We start from the raw sequence: 23,055 nt of genomic DNA on the forward strand, positions 1-23,055 counted from the left end.
TGGTCTCCTTTTGTCGTGTAAATTAAAAGAAGAAGAAATGTGATCTGTATCCCCACTGTCAATAATCCAAGAATCTGGACTATTTGTGGAAAAAGAATAGCATCGTGTATTAGGTATACCTGCTGCATTTGCAAAAATCTGATTTTTACCATCACCACGAAGAATAGCCTTGATTTGGTTGATCTCATCCACTGTGAATTTCAAACCAACAGGTTCTTTGGTAGTGCTCGACTTGGCCTCTTCTTTGTGGGCATTATTGGCTGCTGCGCGCCTGGTTTTGTTGGGAGGCTTTACGTCCTTCCCGTGAAACTTGTGGCCAGGAGGGAATCCGTGAAGGTAGAAACAGTAATCAACTGTATGAGTAGTTCCATCACAGTAAGTACAATGAAAATCCTTACCAGTGTTTGCCTTGCCACCATTGTTCGGCTTGCGAGGCTGCTTATTCCAGGTGGTCTTGGATACGTGCATGGCATGTGTAGTGTTACTTTCACCACCTTCTGCCACCTCTCTTTGTTTTTCTTCTTGTAAAGTCAAAGAATATACCTTACGAATGTTTGGTGGTGGCTGCATTAAGAGGATTTGTCCACGAACAGCCGAATAAGAGTCATTCAATCCCATGAGAAATTGAATAACCTATTCCTGTTGTTCTCTTTCATTGATCGCTTTCATCGTTCCACATGTGCAGGCTAGAATGGTATTGTAGGACGCTAGTTCATCCCAAAGTCCTTTGAGTTTGGTATAGTATGCCGATATGGATTGTTGACGCTGTCGATGTTCAATGATCTCTCTTTTAATTTGAAAAATGCGAGAAACGTTCCTTCAAATCCTCCCATATCTCAGAGGGTGAATCCGTGTATAGGACGCTGCTCATCAAATCATTACCAACAGAACTAACGACCCATGAGAGGACCATATCATTGCACCGTTTCCAAAGGGGACATTTGGGGTCGGTTTTTGGCGGGGCTTCTATCGAACCATCCACAAAACCGAGCTTGTTCTTGGCGCTGAGGCTGATTGTCATCGCACGACTCCATGTGGAATAATTGTCACCATCCAATGGTTTGGAAACAAGGTGTAGACTCGGGTGATCCGAGTGATGAATGTAGAATGGATCAGTGATGTCCATTGTTGTTGTGAGTTGTGGTTTGTGTTTAGGAGTTTCTTCGTCACTCATGATGAACAACGAGATCGAGCGGAAGCGTTTCAGGCACCAGGAAGGTGCTCTGATACCATGTAAAAATGGCGAAGTGTATGTATGTAGAAAGAATCGATTTCCAACTGATTTGAACTATCATACATTTTACAATACTTTGAAAGCCTTATGGGAAGGCATACTTATACATAATAAGATCAAAACTTTACACCTATACTACATGAGGAGAAAGCTTTACACCGATGCCACATGCAGCAACAGCACACATGCAGCAATATTAAAATGTTCTCCCTGCTGTCCAGGTGCAACAGCACAGCAACCACATGCAACCTTCCTTTCCAGAAGTTAATGTCCTCCCTTTATGGCAATGATGACTATAGTTGTAATGATGGCAGGTACATATACCCATGCTTGCCCACTAAGAATCTGCACTGCATGTGGAGCATTAAATCATGGAGTGGATGAACAATTAATACAAGGATTTCAACAGGATTCCCAAGTTCTTTCTCAACCAACACGCTTATGGTCAAATAGCGTGGGCATTTGGAGTCGGATAAGGGAACGAAGCGGAGGGAGAAGGAGAATAAGGGTGGCCCCTTTTTTTCTTTTTAAATTAATTTTCTTTAATACTTAATTGTTTCATATGAAAGTGTTACAAAATTCAAACTTTAGGTATGAAAATGAGAAGAAAAAATATTTAAGTATAAAAGTTGTAATTTTACGAGGATAGTAAAGTGAAAATTACCTTTTTAATTAAGGAAGCTTTAATGAAAAGGATTTCTCCAAACTTTTTCTTAACAAAAAAATAACTTAATAGCTTTATTTAATGAAAATGACAAAAATTTAATATAATAAGGACAAAAAAAACTATAAGAGCTTGTCTTCCCACCCTCTCGCTCTCCCACCCTCCCTCACCATACCCTCGTATCTCTTCACCCATCACCATCATCTCTCTTTTTTCTTTAACCATCACCATTGTCACACCCTGATCCCGAGTTACGTCCAAAATCAACACGTGACGGTAGCACAATAGCAATACAACATATAGCACGTAAGGGTCACTGTGACTCATACATACAATATACATCAGACCTTCAAGGGAAATAATGTAGCAATAAAGGGTAATAATACCTACTCTAGAGTGTACTACCCACATCATCTACAACACTTGAAATTCTCATCTCTAACTACTTCATGTTACTCTACAAAACAACTCTACGCCATGGGAATGACACGCCAAGAAAAGAAAAACTTAGATAAGTTGCGACACTCGTGTAGTGACAATAATAGAACATATGTAAATAGAAGCAAAATCAAATGATTAAATGTAAAAGTAGTCATTGCATCCACACAGGACTTTCCTTTGAATACTGGATCAAACTGTTGTTCTGATCACCGTCATTATCTTTCCATTATTCTCTTCGAATTATGACTCACCACTCGCCTTTCATCATTTTCCGAGTGATCACAAGGATCTAATCACCACTTATTATTTCGTAACTTAACCATCATAAGCCTCATTAAATAAGTGTAAGAATGGTTCTTTAATTTCAAATCTCACCCCACGTCATTCGAGATAATTATTAGTCATCACACGACCTGAAATTGTCTAGGAATGACACACCATCATAAGTACATCCACGTGTAGGAATGAGATCGGTATCTATTTCATCATAGCATCTCTTTGTTACGAGTAGGAATGAGTCACATCCGAATCCTTTCACTTCAGATACACTATTAGGTAAACTGTTTGATTTAACTGTCTTTTTCTAGATTGAGCCACACATGAATTCAATCTTTTCTTTTATATGTGTAACAACATACTAAGTCTAGGGCTATAGAGACACTGTTCGACTGAAGCCTACAATAGGTAATCGAATAGGATGTCGTAGACACTGTTCGACTGAAGCCTACAATAGGTAACCGAATAGGATGTGGAACCCCAATGCGGATTAATCAAGCAGAACCACTCCTAAGAACAAGTAACCATGTAGTTAGTGACTGTTCCGAATGCGGAATAACCAAGCAGAGTCACTCATACGAACATTGATAGGCAGTGATCACCCAATGTGGATTAACCATGCATGATCACCCTTAAATACATATGGCGATACCTAGGTAACAAGGATCTTCCAATGCGGATTAACTAGGTGCAACCCTTAAATAGTATGGTCCCCCCAATACGGATTAACCAAGTGGGACCATCCATGTACCACTGCTACATGGTGCAGATTTCGAATTGATGCCACATCACCGCATGAACTGGGGTAACGGTCATCTACTAGCCATCATATTTCATAGTCATTTGAAGCATAGGATGGATACAATTGAGATGACACTATCAAGTAAACATAACATAGTAAACATAACATAGAAGCACACACTTCCTTAAAATCATTTGTACATAACATGGAAGTTTTCACGGGTAATAATCATATCACATAATATTAAAGTCACACACTGGGTCCTTCGCATTTCTATATTCACCAACATTGCTCCAATTAACCTAACACATTACACAATACCCCACTTAGGAAACTTAGTAAGACCAACACGCAAAACGAGGTGCAATGCTACTTACACGTAAATCGAGACGCACGTTAACCGGGAATGATACGCCATCTTGATGAACTAAGCTCTATCAAACCTTAACAACAATCTAAAAATTCACGAGACACCAGAATTAGTTGAGGCACGTTGCCTAAAAAAGTCAGTCGTCAGTCAAAGTAGGCGACATTACGGTCAACAAGTAGCCTACTGAAGGCCTGTGTGGCTCAATGGTCTGGCAATCAATAAGTAGCCTACTGACAAAATTTTACGACGAGCTAACGGTTAGATTGTCGTCAATTACGAAAATTGTACAAGAGAACAATTATCTCAAAAATTAAATAATTGAACCATTGTATCGAATTTCAACAAATGGACCTTGGATATGGGATCAGGACATTGAAAACGTCCATTTTTTCAAAATCTATATCAACGTATTTCCGTGACCCGCACAAAAAAAAGGCGCTAAATCGTCATTTTACCATGAATTTTTCAGAGTTTGCGCACAATATTTTTTGTTTTGACGTGATCATTTGGCACGTTGAAGTACCAATGTTTTCTTGTAAAGAATTCCTAGGTAGCGAAATATGTTTCGTATCCTAAAGTTCTGTCTCATAAATTATTTTTTGTACTAATGATTGTAGTGATCAACTTGCAAGCCTCATGACATATGTAGAATTTGTATACTCGTTCAATAGATTTTTATCCGATGACTCTAGTTAGCACCAAAGAGCACATACCTATCTAATTTAAGTCTTCGTATCATGAATATACTTTTGATGTACTGATAAATTAGATAATTGTTATTAGCATTTTAAAAATATCATTCTACACTCCTCACATGTGTATTTTTCTTTTTAATTATATAAAATAAAAATTTTGAAATGCTAATAATAATTTTTAAAATTATTTGTTTAATATCTTTGATTTTCTATTCAATCCTTATTACTTTATTAAAGTGTTCTCCACTATTGTCTAAAGTTGTCCAAGAAATCTTTGCTGATAAGATGGATTTATATTTATGTGGTATTTCTCTGCTTTTACCTTTTTGTCATGTCATGTCTCCATCGGTGTAGAAAAATGAGGTAGATTGTCTGATCACTTGTTTGGGTATTTTTTTAATTTTTTTCTATTTTATACGGTCATGATTAAATTATGTTAATATTTTATATTAATTTTTTATAAAGTTAATAAGATAAAAAATAATAGAAGTATAAAATATTAACGTGACTTAACCGTGACTGCACAAACAAAAAACCATAAAAAGAACATCCAGGAGAGCAGGCAATCTGCCTGCTCCCAGTCTCACCAAATTAACTTCACAGGTGTAAAGTGGCATCAATTATATGGGGTCTTATCATCTGATATGTTTCTATGATCTTCTTATCCATTTTTCTCGAATTATTTGAGAAAAAAGTTTATGCTGATTCAAAAGTAAAGCAATTAATTTTTTATTTACTTTTTCTTTTGTTGTTAATTATTCTACTTTGTAGTCTAACATTGCATTAAATGCTTCATTAAATCAATTTAATTTAATCTATTTTGCCATTGGACATATCTACAACAATTTATATAAAAGTTTATCAAACACTTAAAAACTGTTTTTTTTGTTAAAAGCACTTTTACAAAAAAAAATTACCAAACACTCAACAATTTTATGTTATAACTTTTTATTCTCACAGCACAACAAATTTTTTTTTTATTTTTAATTTTTTTATTAACACAATAATACCAAATTAGCCCGTAATGTTGGTGTTGTTAAAGTTTAGAAAGGCATACGTGGCATAATCAGGCTTACTCCTTATTATGCAAGCACGTTGAATCACACGCTACCGCTGAGATTTTGGTGTCAATTAAAAGGAAGTTGGCCTTGGATGCGCCGGAAGTTATTCGCCTTCTCACTTGTTTTTTTTTCGTCAAAGGAAAGATTTCATTTCCAACAAAATACAAATACATAAAGGTTCAGACACAACAAGTTAGATCAAGAGAAAAGCAAGACCACAGAATATAAAACTACTGTCCGAAGTCAACAAGGGGCCTAACACAAAAACTACACAAACCAAAAAGCCTAAGTGATTTACACCCCTACCATCACCATAGCGCCACAGATTCTCCATCATTTTGCAGCCAAATCTTCTCACTTGTTGTTAGGAAAAAGATTTGAGTAGGTAAAGTTGTGGCTTATGAACTTGCTCATGTTGCTATAAAGGAGAATTCTCGTTGCTCTTAGGGGTGGGCAAACGGGTCCTAGACTCACGGGGCTGGGCGAGTCCATGCGATTCGGGACGGGTTTGAAAATGCAAAATAAAAAAACGGGGCAGGGTAGGGCGGGCTCACGAAATTAACGGGACGGGACGGATCCAAAAGTGTAAGGAAATGAGGCCCCAGCCTTACCCGTTTCTCCTAATCCTAATCGCTTTCTGGAATGTTGTGTTTGCTTTGGTAGTACACTTCGGATTTGGATCCATTCAAATTGTGGATGTCACAGCCTAACCCGGGGCAGATCACTTCCCGGGCCCGCTTCACCACAGTAGCACGATATTGTCCGCTTTGGGCCCCGACCACGCCCTCACGGTTTTGTTTCTAGGAACTCACACGAGAACTTCCCAATGAGTCACCCATCCTGGGAGTGCTCTCATGCGCTACTCGCTTAACTTCGGAGTTCCCACAGAATCCGAAGCCAGTGAGCTCCCAAAAAGCCTTGTGCTAGGTAAGGATGAGAATATACATATAAGGCTTACAGGATCCACTCCCCTGGGCGATGTGAGATGTTACAATCCACCCCCCTTAGGGGCCCAACGTCCTCGTCGGCACACATCCAACTAGGGATTGGCTCTAATACCAAATTGTCACATCCCAGCCCAGGACGGATCACTTCCCGGGCCCGCTTCACCACCGTAGCACGATATTGTCTGCTTTGGGCCCCGACCACGCCTTCATGGTTTTGTTTCTGGGAACTCACACGAGAACTTCCCAATGGGTCACCCATCCTGGGAGTGCTCTCATGCGCTACTCGCTTTACTTAGGAGTTCCCATGGAACCCGAAGCCAGTGAGCTCCCAAAAGGCCTTATGCTAGGTAAGGATGAGAATATACATATAAGGCTTACAGGATCCACTCCCCTAGGCGATGTGGGATGTTACAGTGGAGATCTTAGAAATCCTCACATCTTAATTATTCATCATGCATCGTGTGGTCATAAATTATTTGAATTTTTTTTTATTTCAAATTAAACATAAATAGTACATGAAGTAAATTGATCACATGATGTACGATTAACCATTAGGAGGATTCCCACAAGACGAATCCGGAAAGGATCCTCTTCCTAGTACGACATTTGTTTATTGCAGTACACTAGTACTACCTTTGTTTTCTTTCTTTATTTAGTTTTGATTCTTCATTTATTTAATCTTCCTTTGCTGCAAAGAAGGTCATCCACCATCAGATCATCTTTTTCTCCATTCCATCCACTGTATGAGGAAACAGGGACGCGGATCCACCTTCTTTTTCTCCACCATTTTCATCACCCTCCATCACAAATCTTTCTCTCACTCAATTCTTCTGCACCAGCCAACAAAAAAAAAAAAAAAACTCATAGTGCTTTCAAAACCCAATTTCAGATTCTCATTTTTTGAAACCCAAAAAACGAGGAGCAATTTGAGTTCGAATCTTACTCGCCACTCCACTTCACTCCCTATTTCTCGCTCATGCCCGCTTTCTGGTTCTCTGATTTGTCTCCAGCATCGTCCTCTTTCTCTCCAACAATTCGATTTCGAACTCGAATCCGAAATCGTCGAGTGGAAATTCAACTGGGATACTGAAAATTAAAAAAACGAAAACAAAAACAAATTGTACCAGTTGGACCGTAGGAATCGGCCAGTTTTAAATGGGCCGGGTTAGGTTCGGTTTCAAATTTTGAAATAGTAAGATCCGTCTCGTCCCGTTTTATTTTCAACCAGGTCTAGTCTGGTCCCTCCAATTTTGGGCCGGCCTGGTCCGTGCCCACCCCTAGTTGTTGTCATTAATTTATCATGATATTTATGTCTCTTATCATGTTAAATCAACATCTTCAGATTTTAGGGTATTTTTAGTAATTGTCTAAGTATGAGTAATACTAGGTAAATCAAATTTTTAGACTACATTTGCAAATTATGTGATATGTCACTAATATATAAAAAATAAGCACATTAATTAGCAATTGTGTATTCTAGTCTAGGTATTTCTTTCGACTTCCATGTTACTATATCAATATATTCATCGAGCTTGATCAATTGATCCCTTGCCTTGAGTATATAGATCCTTCTTTTCTTTCCAACCCCATCATTATTGATTGCCAAACATAATGGTGCCACCAATTACATGATTAATCCGGGGTGGGGTCTTATAGCTATACGATTCATTAGGACCTGCACCATGAAGACAAGAAGTCATCTCATATGTAAATCCAAGCAAAGCAGTGTTGAAAAACTTTCCTCTATCTTAGAAGATGGAGGATTTGCAAATCCAAACAAATTGGAAACAAGATAATGCTGAAAGTAACCGCAGGGATCAACTTGTAAACCTAACGACATGTGCAGAATTTGTACACGTTCCCTGAATGCCGATCGTCTACAGTTACTTGGAGATTTTTTTTTTTTTTTTTTTTTTTTCTGAGGACTCTAGCTAGCACTAAAGAGCGCATACCTATCTAATTTTTGGATTTATATTTATATGGTTTTGCCATGCTATGTATCCATTATTGCTGGACCACACTCCATTCTTGAACATAAAGTTCACACTCACAGGTGTAAAGTGGCATCAATTAAAAGGGGTCCTATCATCTGTTATGTTTCTCTCGTCTTCTTATGCCACATTTTCTTGAATTATTGTTAAGCTTTTCATTCAACTTATCTGACACATTAGGATCCGGTATGTCCATTTAGACTCCGAATTGAGCTGTGTTGGTCGATATCATGAAGGTGACGAAGCTATAAAGTGTAGTGATGTGGAAAATATGAATAAATTTAAACCTAAAGTACCTAAATGTAAGAGTGCGCATATGAGCGGGAATGAACCCATTTCACAAGTGATGTCTAAGTATAAGTAAAGTACAGTAAAAGTAAAAGAGGAATTATACCGTCTATAGTATTCCCACAACAACAGTTTGTCAAAAATCCTCATCGACACAAAAGCTTAGCCATTAAAACCTGGATGGGCGAAAAACAAGAGTGAGTGGGCCTACAAATAAAGCTTTGTAAAAATCTTTTTGAAAACATAATAACTCATTGCCGTAAAACAAGTATAGTTTCCAAAATATACATACTACGTATAGTATGAAAATACTTACCAGAACCAGCAATATCTCAAGAATGCAATACATCACAAACTTTCGTAAATAAACACATGGCGTCCGTAATCACATATTCTCGCATAAATGAACATATCATATCGTATCAAGTGCTCATCGACATATACTGACACACGAGTTCATGCAGAGATATTCTGACATGAATAGAACTAGCTGTAACAATGATATACGCTCTAGTACTTCAATCACGTGAAGACTAGAGCTATGTGTAACGCAAACGAATCCTAATTGCCTATAGCAATCTAGGACAGGACTGACACCTACAATAGATCCAAAGTGAGCGTACGGTGTGATGTGAACATACATGTGAAAGACTGGCCTTGGCCTAGGCAAGTACTAACACCGGTGCAACAAACGATGAGCAGATAACGTAAATATAGTCATGCCACAATGATTCAATAATTCTAGTCAACATAATTTTATTCATAGCCATAAATTTAATTAAGGCATCCAGTAAGATTTATAATGATTTCCTACTTCTCATCGTTACGTCATTTCCTATAAACATTAATTTAATTACGATAGTCATATATAAAATTCATTACTACATGTATATATGGAAACTAAACAAATATATGTATATATCAAAGAAAATACCCACTCACAAATCATGTCGTCGAGTCGAACCCACATGATGGGCATCTAAGATCCTTACAATGCATTTCGCCTAGAAACGATACCATTTATGTAAGTATATGACGTATTAATGTATAAACGTGTTTTCGTACAAAGTACAGATAATAAAGAAACTACTTTAAAATGGACAAATTTTGGACACGGAAGGTGGATTTAGATTCGGCACGTCAAGAAACCTAAGGAGAGACCTCAGGTTCCTCCACACGCTGCCACACGTGGTCGCCACAAGATGGTTACACTGGTAACCATGCGCTACCATGCTGTTTTTACAATTTGCAAACCTAACTTTCAGAGCTCCAAACGAGCTCATTTCTTAACCAAATTCGAGGATACAAAAACAAAATTGAAGCTAGAAATGTAAGGAATCGATCTATACTTATTGGAAGCCCAATCGTGGTTGGTGTTGGCCGGGATTTGGTCTGAAAGTGGTCAGATGGCCATAATTTTGCTTTTCCAAAAAACTAGGGAAAGTCTCATCTTCGTCCCTACAGTTTCCAAACCCCACCAAAACAAGTGCAAAACCCTAAGATCTTCCATAAATATAAAAAAGGAAGGGAAATAGAGTGTTCCCGAGGATTACCTTGGTGGAATCGACGAGAACTTGTCGAAGAAGATGATGAATAGTGGCAATGGCCACCGTATGGTGCAAGCTCCACGTCTGGGTTTGATGTTCACGATCTAAGCTTAATAGAGATAGGGAAGAACAAGGTGATGTGGTGGTCTGATGGTCTAGCTTGCCAAAGTAGTCGAGTGATGATGGTTCAAAATTACTGTGCACGGAAAGTGCAGAGAAAGTTTGAGAGACTTTCCCTAATAGCAAATGGATAGTTCCGTCAAGATCGTTGGAGTTAGTGTGATGTCGCTGCCTTTGTGTTTACAAAGAAGAGAAAAGAAGAGACAGGGAGCCGAGGGGAAAGATAAAGTTAGAGAGAGGTTCGAGAAAGTTGGAGAGAAAATGAAAGGATGAGATAGTGAGATGAGATACGGGAGTGGGAAGATGAGTGGTGTGGGCCCCACTTGGCACGTAACTCAAAGTCACCAAAGAAAACACAGAAAAATATCTCCCCGTAACGTGAATTTACCAAAACGCCAATCACGCTCCGTAATTTGTAAAATCTTTGTCGCAACTCCAAGTTCAGTTCCACTTGCGTCTATGCGTTCATACTGTCAAGTAACTTCGAGAATATGGTAAAATAATAACTCATATGCGTTGCGAAGAGACGGTCAAAGAAAGTCAACAATCTCTCTTCTAAGGGGTAATTTCGTAATTTCACACTTTTAAATTAATAAAGTCCTAAAATTTGGGACAGGTTGTTACATTATCTGCTCTTCTTATGTCCTTCCTTGGCCATCTCTCCATTCTCTGCATTTCCCTCTTTCCAATCTTCATTTATTGCGCGAGTATGATGATGCTGCAAAGGTGCTAAAAGTTCTCTACACTTTTCCTGTTGAGGGAATACTGAATTCAGTCGCTTCACTTGCTGCTCAAGAAATCAATCTTTTTTGAGGATTCAAAAAAGAAGTAACTGATCTTTCTAAATTGTTAATGGAAATTCAAGAGTATTTGGGCGATGTTGCCCACGAACCACAGGATCGGGGCATGTCAATTAGAAATTGGGTCAAGAAACTGAAAGACGTAGCGATTCAAAACCATATAAAGAAGAAGGTGCTTAATTACGAAGCGATGTTGCCTACAAACCACAGGATCAGGACATCAACTAAGAAGTTCTATGGTGTAAAGTAGAAATTCAAGACCATATGAAGAAGAAGGTGCTTAACTTCTTTTCACTCTCCGATCCTATTTTATTTTGTCAAATGATGGCACACTAGATTAAGAACATCAATGTGTCAGTGGCGGGTCTCAACAGTAAGGCAACTTTCATTGGCTTAGTTGCAAGGAGAGTAGATTAAACCCTCTAAGTATGGGGAACAGAGAATCTGTCTCAAGCTTCCGTCACAATGAGAAGATCATTGGAAGGGAGAAGATTGTGTCGGATATCATTGCAACCTTGATCGAGTCCAAGAATCAGGAAAATAACTTTTTGGTTAAAACCGTTGTGGTAATTGGAGGACTCGGAAAGACGACTTTGGCAAAATCAATATTTAATGATGTTGCTATTGGTAGAAAATTTGAGGAAAAAGTGTGGGCGTGTGTGATACCCCGTCCTAAATTTGTCGTATTTTTATATTATCGGACATATGAAATTACCAAATTGCCCTCAAGGCTTGAACATTGACTTTCGTTGACCGTCTCATCGAAATACGTAGTACTAATCTCCTTAGTTTATTCTTATTTTACTCATAGCCACGAACGTGTGGACGCGAACAGATTAGATTTTGGCTTTATAACGAAGATTTTATGTTACGAAACGTCAAACTTTTCCGGATATTTTCGTGTTTTGTCTTTAGTGACATTGTTTTGTGAGCCACTAAGGCCCACATGTTTCCCTTGGACTCGTGTAACCCTTCCTCCCTTTCCCATTTCTGAAAATATCTATCTCTATACTTTCACTCTCATTTTCTCTCATCCCTCTCTCTAACCTTCCCTTTCTGGGAAGGCAACACAACAACATTGACAACACTCCCACCACCGCCCAAACCAAGAGCACCACAAACTTCGTCTCGTCCTCACTAACCTAGAACATCCAAGTTGAGCCGTGACATTTTAGGTCATTTTCTGGCCAAACCATGGCTAGTTAGCCATTGAGAAATGTACCATTCTCTTCATCTCATTGGGAAGTATGATTTTTGTTTTTGAATCACTCGATTTCGTTGAGTATTGAAAAAGTTATGAACATTTAAAGTTTATCCAATTTTCGGCAACCTCCTAGCCTTTCGAGCCATTTTCCAACCAAACCACAGTGAGTTAGCCATCGAGAAGGGCACCATTCTGTTCATCTCGTCCTGAGGTATAATTTTTGTTTTTTAATCACTCAATTTCGTTGAGTATTGACAAAGTTATGAACTTTAAATTTTACCCAGAAATCCAGCGAGTTCCCTAGTTTTCCCTTGGACCAGTCACATTTCAGGCTATTTTCCAGCCATCTCCGACAACCATTGGGCTTCCAAATAGGTGTAATCGTGTTCTACATTCCTAGCTTCGTTTTGATATATTATGGGTTGAATTTGGTTAAGAAACGAAACTTTGAAAATTACTCAAAGTTTTGGCCAAAAACCCAGTTTCCGATGACCGAGTTGACCCAACCCATTGACCTTGTTCGTTGATAGTTGACCCAACCATTGATCGTTGACTTGACCCGTTGACCTTTGACCGTTGACCATTGACTTTTGTTGATTTTTTTCGGATTTCGGTTGGAACCCCTCCTAAACTAATTTCGACGTCCTAATTCCAAATATGTGCTTCGTTTTCCCAAATTCAATCATTTTAGTAGAGTTTTATTAATTGGTCCTTTTATGTGCTTAGGTGTGTTTGTTAGTGGAGACCCCGTCCTCTCTAATTTGAGCAACTCTTTGGCAACAGAGTGTCTGTGAGTGAACCTCTTCCAAAATGCATTATTTTATTGCTAGAAATGCATACATGAAAGCATGATTTTTTTTACTACGTTTTATGAAACGTTTATGAGTAAATTGGATTTACGCTTTTATGAAATATCATGCTTTATCGAATTTATGTTATTGAGATATTTATGAACATGAATTTATGATATGATGTTTGAGCTATTGAGCTCCGATAAGATATATTTTGGAAAGATTATCTTTATGATTTTCTGTGCTTACATATGGAAATGATATTTCTATATGGCTTCGGCTGGGTGATGCAGTGCCTTTGGGCGGAAGATGTTTATATATGGTTTTAGTCGGGCAATGTAGTGCCTTCGGGCAGAAGATATTTATATATGGCTTCAGTCGGGCGATGTAGTGCCTTCGGACGAAAGATATTCCGAAGGAAGATATTTATATATGGCTTCGTTGGGCGATGTAGTGCCTTCGGACGAAAAATATTTATATATGGCTTCGGTCAGGCGATGTAGTGCCTTCAGGCGGAAGATATTTATGTATGGCTTTGGCAGGGCGATGTAGTGCCTTCGAGCGATTGTGATTCCACTACTAAACACTATATATGATATATGTTTTATGAAGGTTTTATGGTATGCTAGGGTTTTCAGAAAACCTATTACGTATTATGCTATATGAATTTTCTAATATGGGGGTTAGTACGTTAAAGAATAATTGTTTTAGTATTACATATATATGAACTTGGTCCATTCATGTTTTGTTTTGTGCCCCTCAGGATTTAGAATCGAGGCATACAATCTCGGCGTCAAGGCACTCATGCATTGGTATCTTCGAGTCCTCTCGGTGTAGGACCCATTCCTCTTGTAATCGTACTTTCTAATATTCCTTCCACTTGTATTTCAAATTAGTAGTATGCTCTGAACATGTCATGCATTATCACTTTGAAATTGTTGGTAGTTGAATGTTATATTTTATTAAGGTTTGCACTTGATTACTACTTTGCGTTGTTACGCGCGAAATTTGTATGCATGTTTCAAATGTTCTCGGCATATGCATTCATTAAATGGCTTGCATCACCCTCGGGTGTTGGCTAACACGTGGCCATCATGTTGTCCTTATGACACCAAGATCGAAGCGTGTCAATGTGTGTGTCCAACATTTTTGACGTTAATTCAATTCTAAATTGGATGTTAGAATCCTTTAACTCAAACAGGACAGGATTTACAGGTCAGGAAACATTGCTTAATAACCTCAAAGAAAGGTTGACAGGGAAGAGATATATGCTGATATTTGGTGATGTTTGGAATGAAGATGACGATTTATGGAGCAGTTTTACATGTTGTTGTCAAAGCTCAATTCTGCTCCAGGAAGCATTACCATTGTTACTACCCACAGTGCTAAAAGGTTGCATCGATCACAAAGACAGTGCTGAGGTGTCATTTGGAGATTTTATCATTGGAGGATTGTTGGTCCATATTAAAGGGTGAAGCATTACTAAATGGTAACACTCCTCCTCTAGATTCAACTCAAGAGAGCATTGGAAGGGCCATAGCTGGAAAGTGTGCTGGTGTACCATTAGTGGCAAAGGTATGCATCTATAGGATAATATTAGAGATATCAAATTTTTAAACTAAATTTGCAAACCAAATAATGTGTAACTAATAGGAAATAAGCACGTTAATCAACACTTAAGTAATAATCTAATCATCTACCACCACATCATTTGGTTTACATGCAAATTTTGCTTAAAATTTTGATCTCCTTAACATTACCCATTTTATTATATTCCCCCTCGCTATTTTGTATTTTTTTTAATAACATAAATAAATATAGAATTAGAAGGAGGGACGGGGAGTTTTTGGGTGTCATGGTTGAGGGTAGGTCATCTGCAAGTGTCAAAAAAAAAAAAAAAAAAAGGAAGTTTTAACGAAAAGCTTGCGATGCTGTTCACTTTAACGAAAAACCACATTTTTACACTAAAAAGTCAAACTTGGTACTATTCACTTTACCCTTTATTTTGACCTTATCATTAAAACTCAAAGTTTTCAAATCATTTTCATTAATTTTCCTAAAAAAGAAAGGAGGTTAGTGGTTAAGATGACGAATAGAAAATGTTATATAAACAAACGTTATGCATAAAGTCAAATAAACAAATGTTAAAAGTATTAACTATATAAATTAAATTTTCTTTGAGGAGACAAGCATAGACTTGGCTTTCAAATTTTGATAGACTGATTTCCTCTATTTTCTTTGAACGATAGAGGTTGAAGTCAATAAGATTGAATAAGAAACCCTATCAAACATAAGAAACCCTATCAAACCCAACAGAATAGTTATCCTAGACTTCAGTGACTAAGAAACTGATGGTCACCCACCTTTCAATCTATCTTGCAGAACCTACTAACCATAATGGTTTTCGTCCCAGATATTTGTCGAACAATAACCTAACCGGACCAATGCCTCAGTTCTTGGAAGAACTGAAGTCTCTCACTCTCTTGAAAGTGTAATTTCTACATGATCATAGACTCATTTGATACCAGAATTCCATATTATTAAGAATTGACCTGCGGGAATTTGAAGGGCAATCAATTTTCTGGTTCAGTTCCAAACGCTCTTCGCGAGAGATCAGAAGCTGGATTACTTGTAATGAGGTAAAAATCGCTTCTTGTTTATTGGTTTGTAAATATGCCTTTGCTTTGACAAATAACAGAAATAAGAAGAATTTTTTGTTCATTTCAGAGTGGATAGCGAAAATCTTTGTGGCTCAGGTTCATACAAAAAGAAGAAGAAAATTGTCGCTCCAATACTTGCGTCATTAGTGTCAGCACTAGCAGTTGTTATAGTGCTGATACCAGTATGGAAAATTGAAAAGAAAAAGAGAATCAGGTACCTTTACAGATCTTAATAGTTCCCCGAATTGTAATAGTATTACTTTGAACAATGAAGAACTCTCGAAACAGGTTGTCTAATGAATATTTAAACGGTGTGAACACATATTTTTTGTGGACTTATGGCACAGAAGCAGAACCTTTTAACAAAACAGCTATAGCATCAAGGAAGTGCCAGTTTACTCATGAGGAGGTTTGAGATATCACCAAAAACTTCAAACCTCGTTCGGGAAAGGAGGATTTGGGACTGTGTACCATGGTTGCATGAAAGACGGAAACCAAGTTGCAGTAAAAATGCTTTCTGCATCATCAACTCAAGGACCTAGGGAGTTCCAAACAGAGGTTTGACAGTTTGAATTTCTTGGAACGCAAGGTAAATAAGGCACCTAGTCTTGTTCGATACAGATTGTGATGAGTTTGTTCTTGACTGCAGGCTGAGCTCCTGATGAGAATCCATCATAGAAAGTTGGCCTCGTTTGTTGGATACTGCAATGATGCTAACAACTTGGCACTTATATACGAGTACATGGCAAATGGCAACCTAAAAAAACTCTCTCTCAGGTATAATCCTGTTATCAAGATAGAGAATTTTCACCAGTTTATGTTGGAACATCTTAACTCTAGAGAATATAATAGCATTTCAAAATATTTAAATATTACATTAATGGTTGCAGATGCAGAAAGAAGTTCACAGATGACATGGGAAATGAGACTTCGTATAGCAATGGATGCTGCACAAGGTTCGTGCTTCCTGTTATTTCAGTAAAATAGATGTGATCATGTTTACACAAATTATAGTTCTACTAATGCGGAAAGCAAAATTTGGTTCGTAGGTCTCGAGTACTTGCATCACGGATGCAAGCCGCCTATTGTCCACAGAGATGTGAAGACTGCCAACATTCTCTTAAGCGACAACTTGGAAGCTAAAATGGCGGATTTTGGTCTTTCCAAGGTTTTTGCTAGGGACATTGAGACTCAAGTGGTCAGCACAGTCATGGGAACAGCCGGATATCTTGATCCAGAGTATGTTTAGATTTTCTCATTCTATTACCATTATAATCATGCGAAAATACGATGTAAAAAAAAGGAACAAACTCTTAATCAAAAATAAAATTGAAGGGGCACTAAACCGACAATAAGCTACATACAAACCACGACATTGTGATTAATGAATATTAGTTTTTATTTACAGATACCACAATTGCCAAAGGCTGAATGAAAAGAGTGATGTGTATAGTTTTGGGGTAGTTCTATTAGAGCTAATCACCGGCCAACCTGCAGTGATAAAAAATCATGAAGTAATCTACATAACAACGTGGGTGAGTTCTGAGCTCGAAAAAAGGGAACTAAAAAGGGTTGTGGATCAAAGGATGCAAGAAGAGTTCGATGGGCATTCGGTCTGGAAAGCGTTAGAGATAGCAATGGCGTGCACAACCTCTACCTCCCAACACAGAGTCACAATGGATGTTGTATTTGTTGGTATTCACAAGAGTTTGCTAACTCAATACCAAAATATGTGGGTGATAAGTTTACAAACTCTATCACACCTCTCACTTTCACTCTCAATAAAATTGGACAAAGAAAGGAAAGAAGTAGCAAGCTTGGTGATAACAAACACTTTGAAATATTAGAAGAGTTTACAACTCTTAAAGCTTACAAGCTGAATTTAAATGAATGGGAAATGGGATTTGGATGGGATGCACTAAGGCTTTGCAAGATGGCCTATTTATACAAAACTGAAAAAATAAACAATCCAACAATACATATAATGAATGATGGTGTTCCACATCTTTACACCCTTTCAAACACATGCAGCAACTTTGATAGTTGGCATACACATGCATTGCATCATGGCAGGTTGTAATAACCACCTTTCGACTTGCACACAGCAGCTCACATCTCTGCTGTCTTTCAATCTCCTTTCGGCTAACACATGGAGGAAGCAATGATCTTTGTAGTTGCTGAAAAAACACCCTGGAAAGAAACTGACAGCTTGTTTTAACCATTAACAACCTGTTTTTATTTGATTTTCCAACACACCTCCTCAAATTAAAACGCCTTTATCCCTAGCATTTCACGTAGCAACTTGAATGGCTCAACTGGCAGTGGCTTAGTGAAGATGTCTGCCACTTGTTCCTTCGTGTGACAATAGACAAGCTCAATTGTCTTTTGCTTCACATGATCCCTCAAAAAATGGAACCTGGTATCGATGTGCTTACTCATTCCATGTTGGACTGGATTCCTAGCAAGCTTGATAGCTGAGATGTTATCCACATGAATCACAGTCGATTCCACTTGTGGATGACACACTGACTTCAACAGATTTCTTAACCAAATTGCCTCACACACGGTTGAGGCTACAGCAACGTACTCGACTTCACACGATGACAAAGCAACAATTGATTGCTTCTTTGAAGTCCATGAGAAAGCTGTTGATCCTAGAAAAAACACATAACCAGTTGTGCTTTTCCTTTCATCTTGGTCACCTCCCCAATCACTATCTGAATAACCAAATAATTTTGCATCTTCACCAAAATTATAAAACAGACCATAGTTTAGAGTACCTCTTATGTACCTCAAAATTCTCTTGGCGGCCAGCCAATGAGACTCCCTAGGTGTTTCCATGTATCGACTCACGAGTCCAACACCATAAACTATATCAGGTCTTGTGATTGTAAGGTACCTTAGGCTTCCAACCAAGCTTTTGTACACGGTTGAGTTTACAAACTCACCTTCTCCTTCCTTAAACAGCTTCAATCCAGTTGCAACTGGAGTGTTGACAATATTGCACTTGTCCATATTGAATTTCTCCAATATATCTCTCATGTACTTTTGTTGAGAAATGTAGATACCATCACTTCCTTGCTTCACTTCTATGCCAAGAAAGTATGACATTAATCCATTGTCAGTCATCTCGAATTCATTGAACATGGATTGCTTGAACTCACAGAACATTGCTTCATTGTTTCCTGTAAACAACAAGTCATCTACATAGAGACAAATAATTAAGAACTCCCCTTTTGCACCATTCTTCATGGAAACTGAATGCTCGTATGGACATTTCTGAAATCCATTTTGATGAAGGTAGTTGTCAATCCTTGAGTTCCAAGCTCGTGGTGCTTGCTTGAGGCCATACAAAGCCTTCTTCAAACGATACACCTTATCTTCTTTTCCCTGTACTTGGAAGCCTTCTGGTTGTTCCACGTACACTTCTTCCTCAAGAACTCCATTAAGGAAGGCTGACTTGACATCTAATTGATAAATTTTCCATTTATGATGAGCGGCAAGAGAGATTAGCAATCTTACCGTGTCAAGTCTTGCAACTGGAGCATAGACTTCATCATAGTCCACTCCATACTTCTCTTTGTAGCCCTTTGCTACAAGCCTTGATTTGTATCGATCCACACTCCCATTTGTAGTGCGTTTGATCTTGTAAACCCACTTGACACCAATAGCCTTCTGATTTGGTTGGAGCTTTATCAACTCTCAAGTGTCATTCTTCTCGATGGCATGGATCTCTTCTTCCATGGCTTTTTTCCAACAATTTTCTTCCACAACTTCATTGAATGAGAGAGGCTCATGGTCTGCATAGAAGCAGAAAAAATTGGTTTCTTCTTCTTCTTGTCCATAAATCTCTGTGAGACTCCTTAACCTTACTAGAGTTGAGGAGCTGCTTTCCTCACTAGATGTAGGACCACTCCTTGCAATTCTGTGCACTGGAGTTGTTGTGATTGTTTGAGCAGGTTGTTGCTCAACAGGTGGTACAACTTCTGGTTCTTCAAAATCAATGGAGACGATCTTCTCTTTACTGACTTCTTTGTTGTTCCACATCCATGCCTCTTCCTCACTGAAAATGACATCTCTACTAACCACTAGTTTGCCAGTTAGTGGGTTGTAGAGCTTGTACGCCTTGGACTCTTCACTATAGCCCACAAACACACACTTCTCACCTCTATCATCAAGTTTCCTCCTCTTGGCTTCTGGAACTTGAGCATATGCAACACACCCAAAAATTCTTAGGTGTGTAACATTCGGCTTGTATCCACTCCAAGCCTCTTGTGGTGTCATCCTCTTGACACTCTTTGTTGGACATCGATTCAACAAATAAATCGAACAAGCTACAGCTTCTGCCCATAACTCTTTTGGCAAATTCTTCTCCTTAAGCATGGACCTTGTCATGTCAAGGATGGTTCGATTCTTTCTTTCGGCTATCCCATTTTGCTGTGGGGTATAGGCAGCAGTAAGTTGATGCCTAATTCCTTGCTCCTTGCAGTATGCTTGGAAAGCATTGGAGGTGTACTCTCCACCTCTATCTGATCTCACAGCCACAAGCTTGTGGTTGCTTTCAGCCTCTGTGAGTGCCTTGAACTCCTTGAAGATTCTTAGGGCAGCTGACTTCTCCTTGAGAAAGTAAACCCAAGTCTTCCTACTAAAATCATCAATGAAAGTAATAAAATACCTATTACCTCCGTAAGACATGGGATCCAATGGACCACATATATCTGTGTGCACCAACTGCAGTGGTGCCCTTGCTCTCCATGTATCACCAACAGGGAATGATAGTCGTGCTTGCTTGCCAAGCACACAACCTTCACATACTTGGCGTGTGGCTTCAATCTGGGGTAGACCACGAACCATTCCTTCATTTGACAGCAACTTTAGGCCATTGAAATGAAGATGGCCATACCGAAGATGCCATTTCCATGACCCATCTTCCATTACACCGATGTTGCAACTCCCAATCTTTGTGTTCAACTTCAACGGGAACATTCGGTTCTTTGACATTTGAACACGTGCAATAAGTTTTCTCCTTGCATTCCTGAGAGTGAGAAACATATTCTCCATATGTATAATGTACCCTTTCTGGAGCAGTTGACCAATGCTTAGAATGTTGCTTTTCATACCTGGTATGTAGTAGGTATCGGAGATGTATTCTTCTTTACCATCCTTCTGGATGATCTTGATCTTCCCTTTGCCTTCAACTGGCAACTTTGAAGAGTCACCAAGACTTACAGATCCATAGGCCCCATCTTTTAGTTCGGCAAAAAACTCCTTCTTTCCACACATGTGATTGCTTGCACCAGAGTCCAAATACCAAACATCTTGTTGGCTACTGGAATCATGGTGTGCTAGCAAGACTGTAAGTTCTTCATCAGTATTTCCACTTGATTCTGCCATGTTGACATGTTCACCATTTTTATGTGAACATTCATTGGCATAATGTCCATATTGCTTGCAATTGTGACATTGGATATGCGCCTTTCCTCGAGTAGATCTCCACTCTTGAGACTGACCTCGATTTTGTGCATAGCCTCGACCTCTTCCTTGAGCTCGTCCTCGGCTACGGTTAGATAAACTCCCACGACGTGAGTTCCACTGCCCACGACCTTTATTTGGTTTGTCAATATTCAACTTTGACTCCAAAGCTTGCTCTAGCGTTGTGGGGCTTGCATTCTTCTGAATGCGTTGCTCGTGAACTAGGAGGGATCCTAGTAGCTCCTCTGCGCTCATCACCTCCAAATCCTTGGATTCCTCAATGGCAGTCACCACATGCTCAAACTTAGATGTGAGTGACCGGAGTATCTTCTCCACAACTCGTACTTCATCGAGTCTCTCGCCATTTCTCCTCATCTGATTTACTATCACAATGAGCCTTGAGTGATAGTCGGAGATGCTCTCTCCTTCATTCATGTGAGCAGTTTCAAAATCTGCTCGAAGTGACTGTAATCTCACTTTCTTGACCCGATCTACTCCTTTGTAGATTGTACTAAGTGTGTCCCATACTTGCTTGCTCGTTGTTGCTTCTGCAACCTTCTCGAACGTTGAATCTTCTAGACCTTGGTATAGAAGATACAGTGCCTTCTGGTCCTTCTTTCGTAAGTCCTTGAGAGTGTTCCTTTGTTCTGCAGTATATGCAGCTTCTTGCTCGGCAGTGGGTACAACATACCCACTACTGACAACTTCCCATAGCTCCTGTGATCCAAACAATGCTTTGAATTGGATGCACCATCTTTCATAATTTTCTTTCTTCAATGTGGGAACCTGGAGTTGCACTAAATTGGACGCCATAGCTACTGCACTTGCCAGAATGGTATTCTGGCTCTGATACCAATTGTTGGTATTCACAAGAGTTTGCTAACTCAATACCAAAATATGTGGGTGATAAGTTTACAAACTCTATCACACCTCTCACTTTCACTCTCAATAAAATTGGACAAAGAAAGGAAAGAAGTAGCAAGCTTGGTGATAACAAACACTTTGAAATATTAGAAGAGTTTACAACTCTTAAAGCTTACAAGCTGAATTTAAATGAATGGGAAATGGGATTTGGATGGGATGCACTAAGGCTTAGCAAGATGGCCTATTTATACAAAACTGAAAAAATAAACAATCCAACAATACATATAATGAATGATGGTGTTCCACATCTTTACACCCTTTCAAACACATGCAGCAACTTTGATAGTTGGCATACACATGCATTTCATCATGGCAGGTTGTAATAACCACCTTTCGGCTTGCACACAGCAGCTCACATCTCTGCTGTCTTTCAATCTCCTTTCGGCTAACACATGGAGGAAGCAATGATCTTTGTAGTTGCTGAAAAAACACCCTGGAAAGAAACTGACAGCTTGTTTTAACCATTAACAACCTGTTTTTATTTGATTTTCCAACAGTATTGTCTGAGCTCAAATATTGCTTGGAAATGGAGTTGTCTAGGCATCGAGAAAGAACTCCAAGATCAACAGAAGAACTTCGCGCTGCGTTTAGGCAGTATAGTCATAGTTCACCTGAAGTTCTCTCCGTGTATACAGATTCCACAAATGTTGATTCCATGACCGGACCATTTGCTAGGTAACTGGTGACATTTCCGGCTAGTTGACGAAGAAGATATACATACTACAATATCCATAAAGTTCTTTTTCTTTCTTTGATCCTTTTGTATATTACTTTGGATTTCTTTATATATTATAAAAAATAGAAGCACTTTATTAAAAACACTTATGA

At 38.7% G+C, this 23,055-nt stretch overlaps 1 protein-coding gene and 1 long non-coding RNA gene across 2 annotated transcripts; one reads left to right on the forward strand and one right to left on the reverse strand.

Moving 5' to 3' along the window:
• Window positions 1-6,899: 6,899 nt before the first annotated feature.
• Window positions 6,900-10,541, reverse strand: LOC125469636. Its single transcript, XR_007251877.1, has 3 exons — window positions 10,263-10,541; window positions 8,816-8,885; window positions 6,900-8,105 (listed from the first exon to the last, which is right to left on the reverse strand). It is a non-coding gene; the product is annotated as an uncharacterized LOC125469636 (long non-coding RNA).
• A 4,877-nt stretch (window positions 10,542-15,418) lies between these two features.
• On the forward strand, window positions 15,419-22,982 carry LOC125469632 (probable LRR receptor-like serine/threonine-protein kinase At4g29180). The gene is made up of 8 exons (XM_048567229.1): window positions 15,419-15,810; window positions 15,899-16,045; window positions 16,179-16,389; window positions 16,481-16,608; window positions 16,722-16,787; window positions 16,881-17,070; window positions 17,240-17,520; window positions 22,728-22,982. Exons 5-8 carry the CDS (start codon window positions 16,742-16,744, stop codon window positions 22,904-22,906), a joined length of 696 nt encoding a protein of 231 aa, XP_048423186.1. The 5' UTR covers window positions 15,419-15,810; window positions 15,899-16,045; window positions 16,179-16,389; window positions 16,481-16,608; window positions 16,722-16,741; the 3' UTR covers window positions 22,907-22,982.
• The last annotated feature ends 73 nt before the right edge of the window (window positions 22,983-23,055 follow it).

This window comes from the organism of the source record quoted next, unplaced genomic scaffold (genome assembly GCF_019419815.1).
Source record: "Pyrus x bretschneideri cultivar Hongxiangsu unplaced genomic scaffold, Pyrus_bretschneideri_v1 Contig44, whole genome shotgun sequence".
Taxonomy (NCBI): Eukaryota; Viridiplantae; Streptophyta; class Magnoliopsida; order Rosales; family Rosaceae; genus Pyrus; species Pyrus x bretschneideri.

Bases quoted from the DNA above. Each gene is read 5' to 3' on its own strand.
- LOC125469632 (XM_048567229.1), top strand. From the start codon at position 16,742: ATGACATGGGAAATGAGACTTCGTATAGCAATGGATGCTGCACAAG. The intron at 16,788-16,880 runs GTTCGTGCTTCC...TTTGGTTCGTAG, and splicing joins AGCAATGGATGCTGCACAAG to GTCTCGAGTACTTGCATCAC. The intron at 17,071-17,239 runs GTATGTTTAGAT...TTTTATTTACAG, and splicing joins GCCGGATATCTTGATCCAGA to ATACCACAATTGCCAAAGGC.